Source organism: Moschus berezovskii, chromosome 11, assembly GCF_049115385.1.
Source record: "Moschus berezovskii isolate FMDL1 chromosome 11, NW_MosBer_1.0, whole genome shotgun sequence".
Lineage (NCBI taxonomy): Eukaryota > Metazoa > Chordata > Mammalia > Artiodactyla > Moschidae > Moschus > Moschus berezovskii.
Window position 1 is genome coordinate 3,817,594 of NC_142470.1, and position 13,407 is coordinate 3,831,000.

The 13,407-nt window shown below is 59.0% G+C and overlaps 1 protein-coding gene across 2 annotated transcripts; it reads right to left on the reverse strand.

Annotated features, from left to right (window-relative positions):
- Positions 1-2,081: 2,081 nt before the first annotated feature.
- CEL (carboxyl ester lipase) lies at positions 2,082-13,121 on the reverse strand. 2 transcript variants are annotated; one of them, XM_055400258.2, is made up of 11 exons: positions 11,243-13,121; positions 8,907-9,057; positions 8,707-8,829; positions 8,314-8,511; positions 7,615-7,745; positions 7,347-7,454; positions 7,130-7,247; positions 4,866-5,052; positions 4,169-4,372; positions 2,776-2,973; positions 2,082-2,482 (listed from the first exon to the last, which is right to left on the reverse strand). In XM_055400258.2, the coding sequence occupies exons 1-11, from the start codon at positions 11,306-11,308 to the stop codon at positions 2,167-2,169; spliced, it is 1,800 nt and encodes a 599-aa protein (XP_055256233.2). In that variant the 5' UTR covers positions 11,309-13,121; the 3' UTR covers positions 2,082-2,166. The 2 variants fall into 2 exon arrangements, with proteins under 2 accessions (XP_055256233.2, XP_088697173.1); XM_088841047.1 differs by lacking the exon at positions 11,243-13,121 and adding an exon at positions 9,411-11,009.
- Positions 13,122-13,407: the final 286 nt, after the last annotated feature.

The following is a 13,407-nucleotide window of genomic DNA, read 5'->3' on the forward strand; positions in this document are numbered from 1 at the left end:
ATCCTGAAGGGCAGCTGGACTGGAGCCCTTCGAGCTGCAGCCGCTAGGATGGCTGCATTCTTTGTCCAAGTCTATGTTGTGCTTATGTCACGGGGAGATGGGAGGCTTGACCCTTTTCTGTGGGGAAGGCTAAAACATGAGGCATAGGGGGCAGGGGACGCCCCCAAGACTGCCAGCCCACAGGCACGCTCGGGAACAGCCTTGCCCATGAAATATCGAAGCACCACATCTCATCAAGGTGGTGAACAGACTGACTGGAGCTCGCCTGCATGTCCCCTCCAGGCTTCACCCTAATAAGAGCTAAAGGGTCATCTCTTGGCCCAGCGGGGAGACTCCAGGACCCTGGACTGGCCTCTAGCCTGCACCTCGGTAGGTATTTTCTGCTTCATGCCCAGGAGAAAGCCTGGAAAGGCAAGAGCCGGATGAATTACAAGGCATCCCCACAGCTGGAGATGTGTCACCCAGACACATGGCCAGGCTCGCTTCTGCCTGGCCATGTCTATGCAGCGCGGGGACTGAACACACATCTGACGTGGCCCAGCCCTCCGGGGGCATGATTTCCTGCACAGCAGGCACATTTGAGCTGTCCCACAGCGAGGGAGGGAAGTTCATGTCGCAGCATGGTCCAGGCCCCGAGGAGGCTCCTGAGAGCAGACCCCACAGGTACAAGTACTTCATTTGTGGCAGAGGGCAGATAGATGGCATCCCTGGCTCCATTGGCCAAGAGCAGGGACGGGCCCCAGGAGAGCCCGTGCTGGGGGCATCTCAGTCTTCATACCTGAGAGCCCTGGACTACCCAGGAAGCCCAGCGCAGACAAGGTGGTCATGGGCCAGGCTGGTGCGCCCCCTGCTCCTCGGGAGGGTGGGTTTTCCCCTTGTTCAGCTCTGCTGCCTGGGGCCGCAGGACTCACAGCCCAGGCTCAGCCTGCCATCTGTGGCTGGCAAGTGTTGAGGCAGTCTGAGCACGGGTTGGAAAAGAATTTCTAGACACGGAGCATTTCAGAAGGGAGTGGATTTATTAAGAACAAGGAGCAGAGATCAAGCGGGTACAGTGAGCTCAGTGACCTGACAGATCAGGGAAGAGTCGACAGTTTTCCTGAATTAATAGCCAATTCTTAGAGCCTCGAGACAAAATTCCTGCCGGAAGGTTGGCATTAGGTGATGGGTTGGGGCACTAAAAGGTGCTTCCCAGAGTGGGCCTCTGCCCAAGGGGGAGTCAGGAAGAAGCTTGTTAGTGATCATCAGGGGCCTTTGGCAACAGTTACAAAAGGGCTCAGTCGGCTGCAGAGGTGATCTTTGTCCTGGGCTCGCACCTGTGGCCTCGGGGGCAGAACTCACCAGGGAGGGAGCCTGGGGCTGGCAGCTGGTTCTGCTGCCCCACGCACCCACCCAGGACCCTGGAATCGCTGGTCCTCACCCCCACCCCAGAGTGACCACAGAATGGTCGAGGGGAGGGGAGAGAGGGAGCCCCCTGGCCTTGTTGCGAGCACCGGCTTTGGAGTCTCTGGGTTTGACGCTTGCTCTGATGTCCGCGGGCACATACCCAGGCTGGATTCCCAGTGGCGGAGACGACCCTGACTCTGCCGTCTGCGTCGTGTCCCTCCCAGGGCACCCTTTGCTCCCGCCCTTCCAGTGCGATGCTCTGTCCTCATGGACATGGAGCCACCTGGAGGCAGAATCCGATTCTCTCCCCCAACCTGCAGTTAGAACAGTGGTCTCTCCCCACGCCCCAGAGGACCTGGGCGTGGCTGGGCTCCGGGGGTCCAGAGGCGGCCGCCCCCTCCAGAACCCAGTTTTTCTCTTGGCTGCGGCCCCGCCCACCCTCGGGAGCAAAGCCCAGAGCCCGGGAGCCGACGGCCTTTCATGGGGGGGTCCACACCTAAGTCCCAGTCCTAGCCTGACGCTTCACTTCTACGGACCCGTTTCCTTCTCTTTAAAGAGGATGGTCCTGTTGGCTTCCTGGGCTTGAGGGCTGATGGATGAGGGGAAACACCTTGGGCCGGGTGCCTGGAGCTCGTGATAACTGAAGACCCCATTTTCCTCCAGCTGGGTCTTGGGATCACAAAGAGACGCCAGAGAGAGATGGTTGAGGCTTTATTCAGGAGGCACTTGGGAGGGAAGGTGGGCCCTGGGGTCTCACCCTGTGGCCCCTGGAGGTCAAGGACATTAGAAGCCAATGACTACGGGCATCTGAGCCACCTCAGAGTCACCCGCGGAGGGTTTGGTGGTGGCCTCAGAGTTGTCCGCGGGGGGCACGGGACTGGCCTCGGAGTTGTCCACGGAGGGCACCTGGCTGGCCCCTTCGCCGGTCACCGTGGGCAGTGCCTGGTAGGTCTGGGTCCAGAACTGCAGGTAGTTGGTCCTCAGGTGCAGTTTCATAGAGTTACTATCCATCTGCTTGTTGATTTCCAGGTAATTACCGTCTTCCAGGGTGTAGGGATCCCAGTTTGTGGGCACCGTTGAGTGGCCCGTGTTAGGGTCCCTGCAGAGTGAGAAAAAGGACTGGTGGCTGGGTGGGGCCAGGGGACCCACAGAAGGCTGGAGACCCCCATCACTTGCTCAACTGGACAGCCTTCCACCCTCTGCCCCATGGGTACTTCCATGTCTCCCAAGCACTGGTTGGGCACATGAACATCCTGGGGCCCAGCTGGGAGCCCTTGACCTCACACAGACGGGGTGCCTGGGCTCAGAGAGGGTAAGTGTTTAAGGGAACAGGGACTGAACCCCCAGCCTGCAGGGTGATTTAGACAGAGGCCGTCCCCATCCCTGCCTTACCCAGTTCTGGCAAAGTTGGTCCAGTAGGCAATCATGGCCTTGGAGACAGTCCTGTCTTGGGCCCGGTAGCCCAGGGGGGTGGCAAAGGGCTTCCCAAAGACATACTGGAGGTCATCGGCATGGTCAGCCCCCATCCACTTGGGGTAGAGGGGCATCCGAGACGGTTGGGAGAACAGGTAGGTGTAGGTTTTGGCACTCCTGAGGAGGGAGGGGAGACTGCCCAGGTTGGCAGGGTGCCCACCAGGGGCCGCCCACCCCGGAGATGGGCCCCAGGGGAAGGCCATGGGGGAGTAGGGAAGGATCTGGGCAATTCCTACAAGACTTAGGAAAGGGAATTCCCTGGCATCCCAGTGGTTAGGGATCAGTGCTTTCACTACCAAGGGCACAGGTTCAATACCTGGTTGGGGAACTGAATCCCACAAACTATGCAGCAAGTTCAAAATAAATACATAAATGAATTAAAAAAAAAAGAGAGACTCAGGAAAGATCTGGATCTTTTCACCCAGGAGAAGGAAAACTGTGGCCAAATTTTTGACTTCATGGATTCTACAATTTCAAGTGCATTTAAACTTGGCCTCCACCAACCGTATAGAGGCATCTTCCTTCATAATTCAGTATCAAGAAAGATTTTTTTCTCTGCACGTGAATCTGTATTCTTGATTTGATGGGACAAGGCTGTGTCCTCAGTCATTTCCTGTTGGCTTGACTGACCGGAAGCTCCAGCCAAATTTATCGCTGACTTTCCATCCTAGGTTTCTGTGTGTGTGCTCAGTCATGTCTGACTCTGCGATCCCCTGGACTCCTCTGTCCACGGGATTCTCCAGGCAAGAATGCTGGAGAGGGTTGCCCTTCTCTCCTCCCGGGGATCTGCCCGACCCAGGGATCGAACCTGTGTCTCCTGTATTGGCAGGCGGATTCTTTACCACTGTGCCACCTGGTTTCTAGGTGAAAATTTATCATCCTACTTTTTAAGCATCCCTAGGTTATTTTTCATTTTTGTTGGCTATTATCACATGGAGGGTTTAAAAGTGGCTGCAGGCTTGTTCTGAAAGTTGTCAAATTTGAAACCCACCACAGAGAATATCACCCAGTGGCACCGCCTTCCGGACAGCTTGTGGACAGAAGGCCGACTCAAGGACTTTCTGACGGGGAGGGCTGAGGAGTGTGGGAAAGTGTGCAGGCCTGGCCTAGGCCGGGAGTCACAGGAGGGTTTGGTAAAGCCCTCGAGTCGAGACTGGGAGGAGGGGTCCTCTCAAGGCCCGTCAGGCCTGGCAGACATTGCAGGCACAGGTGGGAACCGAGCCTGGCTTTCCCAGGCCTGCTGCCCGCCTTGAGGCCTCGCTGGGAAGGTGTTTGGGATCCCTGGTGGGCCACCCCCGCTCGCCCTCCTCACTTGGCGTGGCTCTTGTGCTGGGCCACAGCGATCTTCGTGGGCATCAGGAAGAGGATGTCAGTCTCCAGGTCCACCATGGTCTTCTTCCTGGTCTCCTGGGATGAGTCCTGGGCCCAGGGCTCGGTATACATCTCGTACGTGAGATTGGCACCTCTGAGCCCCTTGGTGACAGTGAGCCCGCTGACCAGCTTATAGAAGTCCTCCCTGCAGATATCAAACGGGCACTGGACCCTCCACCCCCTGCCCACAGGAGGGTATCTGCCGCCCTGTGACTGCAAGATCGAACCAGTCAGTCCTAAAGGAAATCAACCCTGAATTTCACTGGAAGGACTGATGCTGAAGCTGAAGCTCCAGTATTTTGGCCACCTGATGTGAAGAACCGACTCACTGGAAAAGACCCTTATGCCGGAAAAGATCGAGGGCGGGAGGAGAAGGGGATGACAGAGGATGAGATGGTTGGATGGCACCACCGACTCGATGGACATGAGTTTGAGCAAGCTCTGGGAGATGGTGAAGGACAGGGAAGCCCAGCGTGCTGCAGTCCATGGGGTTGCAAAGAGTCTGACATGACCGAGCAACTGAGCACCAATAACAGCAGTGCAGCAGAGGGCCGTGGACGGCTGCGCGCCACCATCAGCGCCAACTTCCTCGTTCGGCTGACGCCACCCCCCCACCCCCCCCCACTGCCCCCGCTTACTCCGTGACGTCCTGTTTGTTGCTGTTGACGGCTGGCACGTCGATCCCGACGAAGAGGTGGCCGTCCATGTCGTTGGTGCCAGCTATGTAGTCGACGTCCGCAGCGTTGGCGTACAGGCTGACGGGGTCTTCAGGGATGAAGTCTCCATCGACGACGGGGACGAAGGACAGATAATGCACCTTGGGATCTAGGGGCGAACAGCAGCAGGTTCTCAAAACTTCCGATGCCCCCCGCGCCTCCCCCAGGCCTCCCGGGCAGGAACTGACTCCCTCCTGAGGCCACCAAGGAGCTACACCTCCTCTGACGGAGGCCGGGCTTCCTCGGCTTCAGCATTATTGACCTTCCAACCCCTTCCGGTGTCGGGGGTGCGCTGTCCTGCGCAGTGTGGTGTCAGCAGCCTCCCTGATCTCAACCCACCAGACGCCAGTGGTGCCCCCTCCCCGGCTGCAACCTCCAGCACCGTCTGCAGGCTCTGCCACGCGTTCCCTGGGCGCAAAATCACCCGGGATGGGAACGGCTGGTCCAGGCGCCAGACCTGCTCTCTCACTGCGACCTGACGCCCTTCTGTCCCTGTTCGCTCTCTCTCTTTTCTGCTTGCTCTCTTAAAGCAAAGAGGAGGAAAGTCTAGAAACCCTGGAGGGGACGGTTGGAGAAAGAGGTGCCCCCTCTCTGTGGCGGGTTCCAGTGTGTCAACCAGAAACGGTGTGAGACCCCCGCACTGGCCCCCAAAGGCCCGTATGCCCTGCCCCCATCAGGCCTGGCTCGTTTTCCCTCCAGTTCAGCTCAAAAGTAAACAGTCACATTTCCACCAATCCATGTCTATTGCTGCCAGGACACCAGCATCCAAGTGCTCAAGTCTCTTCCAGAAAGTGGCGCGCTGCTTGCGCACAGTCTACCGACACCGCCCCATATGCATGTGTGTGTGGCTCCTCCGTCCGTGGGGTTCTTCGGGCAGGAACACTGGAGTGGGTAGCCGTTCCCTTCTCCAGGGGATCTTCCCAACCCAGAGATCGAACCCCCATCTTCCCCATTGGCACACAGATTCTTTACCAGTGAGCTACCTGGGAAACCCCCATCCTCCCATATATGGTAAATAATTTCTCAATGACTTTTAATACCTAGTGCTAATAAATGCTGTGTAAATAATTGTAAATGCGATGCAAACCTTATGTAAATAGTTGCAGGGCATTGCAGGGTAGTGAAAGTGACTCTTTGCATGTCTGACTCTTGCGTGTCCGACTCTTTGCATGTCTGACTCTGCGACCCCATGGAATATACAGTCCATGGAATTCTCCAGGCCAGAGTACTGGAGTGGGTAACCATTCCCTTCTCCAGGGAATCTTCCCAACCCCAGGAATCGAACCCAGGTCTCCCGCATCATGGGCAGATTCTTTACCAGCTGAGCCACCAGGGAAGCCCAAGACTACTGGAGTGGGGAGCCTATCGCTTCTCCATCGGATCTTCCTGACCCAGGAATTGAACCCGGGTCTCCTATATTGCAGGCAGATTCTTTACTGAGCTATCAGGGAAGCCCTGCGGTGGGAGGTGGGTGGGTGGCGGTGGTTGCCGGGAGGGTGGGAAGCCAATTCAAGCTTTGCTTTTTGGAACTTGCTGGAATGTTTTTTTGTTTGTTTAATGTTTTTGATCTGCAGTTGCTTGACTCCCCAGATGCGGAACCCTCAGAGATGAAGTTGGTCTGCATCTTGGGTCAAGATGTTTAGGTAGCACTTATGGTTTACTTCATGTCAGGTCCAGATGCAAACGATGGCGTTTGCATTGCACTTTGCCTTAGAAGGAGGAGTGAGAGAGAGTGATTGCTTCCTGGGTTGATGAGATTGACACTTGGCAGTATTTTGCCGCTGGGCCCCCTGGCCTTCCTGGGGTACAGAGTAGCAGAGCTGGAAGGGAAATGCTACAGCAGGTGTTCAGGAGATGTTTGCTGAATTCATAAGAATGAATGCTTATCTACGTGCAGAGGCTCTCTTGATCTGGGGTCCGTAAATCTGCTGACACTCATGTACGAATGACCGCCTGTGTGTGCGTGGTTGGGGGTGGGGCCAAGCTGTTCTCCAAGGGGTCATGACCCACCGAAGACAAGAGGAAAGACGCCTCCCCCACTTCCAGCCATGGCCATAGAGGCCTGCCAGGACAGGGGTGGCAATGAGCTGCCTGGGGACATCGGCAAGCTGGCGACAGAGCCAGGATGAGACCTGGCGCCCAATGGGGAGCCCCCGGGTCCCCAGTCCCCGGAAGCCCCTACTCACATTCCGTGCTTCCCAGGGGCAGCTTATAGGCCAGTGTCAGGGCACGGGGGTCGGTGATCTTCAGACATCCGGCCATCTTGCTGGTGTCGTCCACGGGGCAGCCCACCTTCTCTGCAATCTGGGGGTTGGGGAGAGAGAGGCAGTGCTCAGGGCGCCGGACACAGGGTCCAGAAGAGAGTGAAAAGGAGGGAGGCCCCGCCCCACAGTGCCCCCTTACCCTTTTAGCCCAGAAGAGGGGGTTCTCCTGGATGGCCCAGGGGCACAGACCCACACCACTCTGGCTGATGGCTCGCTTGATGAGGCCCTTGTTGTAGGGAGAGAGGGTCTGCAATACAGAGAGTCCCTGTCACCTCCCGCACCCGCCTGTTTGCAGGACTCGGCCAGGGACACCCCCACGGCGGCGCCCATCAGCCTTGCTTCTCCCTGTCGCCATTGACTCCCTCCCACTGCCCTGAGGGCAGCGACCCCTTTAGGGACCCCCAGACCTGCAGAGAGACGCTGGCGCCTCCAGCCGACTCCCCAAAGAGGGTGATGTTGTCGGGGTCTCCTCCGAAGGCCTCAATGTTCCTCTTCACCCAGGCAATGGCCATGTGCTGGTCCCAAAGGCCGTAGTTACCTGCGGGCAGGGCAGGGGGTCTTCATCAGGGGGCTTGGCCCATATTAGGCGCACAGTCCGTGTGGGTGGGGTGAGATCATCCCCGATGGTGTGAAGACCCTGTCCAGCCCCAGGTGGTGCGTGGTGTGTCCCTGGAGGCTGAGTGGGCGGGTGCTGAGGGAGGGGAGTCTCAGGTCGGGGAAGGGGAATTGGAGGCCCCAGGCTCAGCTTTCTCCCGTCCGGCCAGAGTCCCTCCTGTCTGTCCCGGGACTTCTGTGCTGTTCCCCGCCCCACCCCAAGGTGCCGCCTGGGTGTGCCAGCTCCTGTGTCTCTCAGTGGCTCCCACCCCCACTTCTCTCGGGGTCTGGCCAGCTGGCCGGCAGCCTCTTCTCTTTCGCTTCAGCTGCCAAGTGGCTCCTGTGTCTCACAGTTCAGCTCTGGCCCCCCTCATTTAGCAGATGGGAGGCTGGGTCCTTTCTGGGGGGCTGTGGGGAGCTATCTGGGGATGAGGGATGCTGAGGGCGTGGCCTCTGGGCTCAGAGCTCAGGGACCAGGCACACTGGCTCCCCCCGCCCGGTGCCCGGCAGACCTGGCAGGTTGGAGTCCCCGGTGCTGAGAAAGCCAAGGGGCCCGACGCGGTAGTTGAAAGTGACCACGATGACGTTGCCCCGCGTGGCTATCTCCTCCCCGTCGTAGAGGTAGTTGTTGAGAAAATTGGCCCCGTGGCCAGACCCCATGAGGAAGGCACCTCCGTAGATCCAGATCATGACGGGCAGGTCGTGGGAGACTGAGGAGGAGGGGAGCAGGCTCCATGATGCCAGATACACCCCTCCCCCGTCCTCCCCATCCCCCACCCCGTCTGATCTGTGCTGATGTCAGGAAGTTCAGCTCTGTAGCTGTAGCCCCCAGACACAACCCAGGGGCCAGAACCAGGCCTCTGGCTGCTTGGGGAGCTGGAGGGTATGTGTGGCGGGGAACGGACCTTCCTTCCTGCCCTGGGGGACCCAGATGTTGAGGTAGAGGCAGTCCTCATTTCCGTAGGTGCTGTCCTGGGTGAGCGTGGCCTGCAGGCACCGTTTCTTGAAGCTCTTGGCCTTCAGGGTCCCTGCAGGCAGCCGGAGGGACTGGCGTGAGGGTGGGCTCCACAGCCTCAGGACCTGGCCCACCCTCTCCTGCTCCCACCTTGCCAGCCAGGGTGTCTCTCAGGCTTCTCCAGGGCCTTGGGGGCAGCGGCAAAGGGGATGCCCTTGAAGATGTCGACAGAGTCGCCAAAGAGGCTCAGCTTCTTGTTGACGCCCTCCACAAAACCGCCTTCAGTATACACGGAGCCCAGCTGGGAGGGAGGGGAGAGTTCAGGGGGGCTCCAGCTGGGGGCCCCCCCAGGAGGATAGCCGCCCTGCAGGCTCCGGATTCCCAGAGGTCCCCCCAAGACAGCTTCAAGGAAGGGCCCACCTGCATCTGGGACCGAGACCCCTGCCACATGCTGACATCGTGGGAGGAGCCATTTCACTCCCCATCCCACCCCACCCCTACCCCCGGGGTGTCCTGCTCCCTGAATCTCAGAGGAGGCTGGTTCAAGCCATGTGTCCCCACTCAGGAAAGCATTCCAAGAAGGCTAGGACAGGTGGGGTGGAGGTTTGGATTCTCACCATGACGGCCCATGACCTTGAGCCTCAGTTTACCCACCTGTAAGATGGGTGAGAACACTATCCCCCTCGTGGCCTGTTGGCTTGTCCAGCTGACAGCAGTTGTTGGCAGCCCAGGGACGCCAAATGGCTCACGCCCAGCAGTAAGCTCCCTGATCAGCAGGCCCTTCTTCCTCGTCCCCTTGTCTCTCCCTCGGCTGAGTCCCCTCAAATCTCCACAGCCCCTGTGCTCCAAGCCGGGACAGATCCCTGCCCAGCCAAGGGCACCAGAACTCCCGCTGAGCTGGCGCCAGATGGGCCAATGTGTCCAGCCCTCACCAGAGTCCTGGGGGCTGGCGCCCATCGACCCATTTTTCCTGAAGGAAGCTGAGGCTTTCCCGTTTGGAGTTGCTTCTGAGCAGCTCCTGTCTGGCCTCAGAGCCAGGCCCTTCTCTCCCAGGGCCTCGCCCCCCCGATCTAGCGGGGGGCGCAGGTCCGGGCTTCCTGGCTCTCACCTGAGCTAGGTTCCAGGGGGGTGAGAGCGGGCCAGCCCCACATCCCAGGCCTGGCCGGATCCCAGCTGCCCTCTGATCTAACTCTGGGCTGGGAGGGGCCCAATGCCTCGCTGGAACTGCAGAGGAAGGAGCCAGAAGCAATCCCTGCCAGATGCCCTGGGATTCGGGCCCCTGTCTCTCCCACCCCTCCATGCTCCAGGCATTTTCTCCTAAACAGCCTCCCTGGCTGCTGGGAGAGGGCACTGGGGGGCTAGGGCTTGACAACTCCGTGTGACTGAGACTGACCTGAAGGCCCCCCATGGTGGACAGGGCGTGGGAACCCTGGCCGTGGCAGCAGCGTAGGGAGGGGTGTTGCTGGCTGCTGGAGCAGTATGGAGGAAACCAGGGTCCACTCAGCCCCCAGAAAAGAACCCCCCAGAAGAAGAGTGGCAAAAGGCACCCAGGACCTGAAGCGCTGGGCAGCAGGGGTCCGAAGAACAGGCTGAGGGGTGGAAGGACCAGCCTGGGGGGCGCTGGGGCCCCCTTCCGGAGCCCTGCCAGAGCACCCACACCTTCTGTGTGTGGCCATTGGCTCCATCCTGGAAGTGTTTCCCTGCCTGGGTGCTCAGACCCGCAGGAGGTCAGTGAGGGAGGCCAGGGTTGGCTGCCCCAGGAGGGTTGGCTGGGCCTCCTGACTTGTGTCTGGGCAGAAAATCTGGCAAGCAGGTGCTGGAGGAGCAGGAGATGGAGGTTACACGGGGAGCCGGACTCCAGGGTTGGACTAACGCGGGTTCCAGATTCCTACTCAGCTACAGTGGCTGTGTGCTGTTGGGCAAATCACAGAGCTTCTCTGCTTTGGGCCCCGGTCACCCCTTCTGGGAAAGGGGGACCACACTGACGTCTCTAGAGAGACAACGGAGCCAGAGCAGGGTTGTGGGTCAAGTGGCTAACTCAGCAAGGTTGACCAGTTACACTTGAATTTCAAATAAACAATGATATATATATTTTCAAGTGTATGTCCTAATTATTAGGTGAAACATACACCAAAATTGACTCATGGTTTATGTGCAAGTCCAGTTGAACTGGATATTCTGTATTTGGCAGCCTGAATCATCCTGTTAGAAATGCCGAGTGCGTGCCTGGGAGATGCTGTTAACAGTGGTGGTCAGTGGTGGCAAAAGGCACCCAGGACCTGAAGCGCTGGGCAGCAGGGGTCCGAAGAACAGGCTGAGGGGTGGAAGGACCAGCCTGGGGGGCGCTGGGGCCCCCTTCCGGAGCCCTGCCAGTGACTCTCTGTCTTCCCCCTGCTGGGCCCTGTCCCCAGGTTCCAGGTCTGGCTTGGTGGAGGTGAGAGGGGGTTCCCTCCCCTGGCCGACCCTTCAGCTGGGCTCTCGCTTACCTTCGCCGCACTCGCGACTGACAGGCAGCAGGCGAGGCCCAAGACGACTAGCTCCCGGCGCCCCATGGTGTGCGGTTGCCTCTGTGACACCGGGCCTCGGGGCCTGCGGGTATTTATGGGGCTGGAGCCAGCCAGAGCCGCCTGCAGAGGGATGCTTCCCCTCCTCCTGTCACTGGCCCTTCCTCCAGGCTGGCCGCACTCCAGGTGGCGTACCTGGGGCCAGGGGACAGCTGCTGTTTCCAGAAGGGCTCGGGCTGGGCCAAGGTCACATGCAGACACACACAACACACGCACACACACGTGTGGGGATCGTCCATCTTTCCCAGGGTCCGCTGCTCCTGCATGACCCGGTCCCCACAGGGCACCTGTGCAGGTGACTGCCTACCTGGGAGCCCAGGCAGGTGGCAGGGCGGTGGGGAGGGCAGGGGCTCAAGGACTGGAGCTTGGCTGGGTGCACAGTGCCCTGACAAAGGCCTTGCTTTCGCCCTCGGGGAAATGGGCTCGCTCTGTCCCCGGGCCCTGACTGCAGTTCCGCAGAGGCCGTTCACGGGGTCTGGGCATGACTTCTGGGACAGAGCTGGCCCTGGGCCGCCAGGCGGCTGGTATGGCCCCCGCCGGTACCCAGGGTGCGCTGGGTGTCTGTCCGTGTGAGGCGGGGGTGGGGACTGAAGCAGTGCCAGCTTGTCACCGGGATATGGGCAGCACAGTGCTGGGAGGCGGGGACGAGACTCTGGTCCAGCCTGGAGGCTTTCCCCAAGGGAAAGGGAGGGCCAGCCTTCTCAGCCACAGGGCCAGCCTTCTCAGCCACAGACAGCCCAAGCAAAGACCCGGGGCCACCAGTCTGTGGCCAAGACCCACAGAGACCTGCAGAAACACAGCTGGCCCATCTGCCTGTCCGCCTATCCTTTCCAGCGCCCAGCTCTTTCGTGATGCAGTGAGTGGAGAGAGGCTGGAGAAATGTGGGAGGGGTGGGTGGCTGCAGGTGGGAGCTGGGAGTTAGAGTGCTAGGAAGGAGGAACAGTGCAGGCTGGCTGGGCCGCAGAGCTTTGAGGGATGCCGGCAGTGACAGGAAGATGCACTTGTTGGCTCACACCTTTGCCCAGCCCCTCCAGTTCCAAGAATCTGCTCTAAGGAAAGTGACTCTGAATATGGGGGAGGGGAAGTCCCCTGTACTGGAGGAAGTTCAGTGGCAGTAAAAACCAAGGAAGAGGGGGCACCCGAGAGCAAACGGTGGGCTGGGACCGGAAGTGAGGTGGAGGAGCCTGGGCCACCCTGGTGCCCAGAAGCAAGAAGGCTGGGAAGACCAGATGGTATGTCAAAGGACGCAGCAGCCAGCCTGGGGCTGTTCTCAGGCCAGAGATGAGACAAGCTGGGCAGCAAAAAGCAAGACTGCGATTGATGGAAACAAATCATCACAAAGCTAAAAACGTCCCCCTGGTCATCACTAAGGCCAGAAATGAGGCCGGGGGACGAGAGTGACCACACCCCAACATGCCGGTCAATCAGTGCTCATGTCTCTGAAGGGGCCCAGCGGACACTGGAGCCTCCCAACTGCATGGGCACATCTGAAGCTGAACTGCTGTTAATTTGTTAGGTGTGATGACACCATCACTGTGTTTTTAAAACAAAAGCCTTGATGTGTTAGAAACATACACTGAAACCGCATTTCCTTAAAGCAGTTCCAGCAGAACACAGATACGAACGAGAACAGAAACACGGAGAGGGATTTCCCTGGTGGCCCAGTGGCTGATTCCATCTTCCCGATGCAGGGGGCCCAGGGTTCCACCCCTGGTCAGGAAACCAGACCCCGCATGCCGCCACTGAAGATCCTGCCTGCTGCAACCGAAAGAAGCCCTGTGCCACAACAAAGGCGCGGCGCAGCTCAATTAGCAGATGCGGTCTTTGAAAGCAGAAGTAGATGCAACAGGTTTGATAGAAGGTAACTGGGGCTTTTTATACAATATGCAGTATTTTCATGTATATTTGCTCTTTTCCATAAATAAAACGCTTCTTTAAAGGGGGTGGTGATGGTGGTACAGGCATGCAGGTTTCTAAGCTGAGAATCACTGTACACTTGTCAAGGACCTGGCGAGGCCATACGGTCCGGCACATGGCAGGCAGGCTCTGGGAACCGTGCGGCTGAGCTGCAGAGGCAGGGTGCTTGC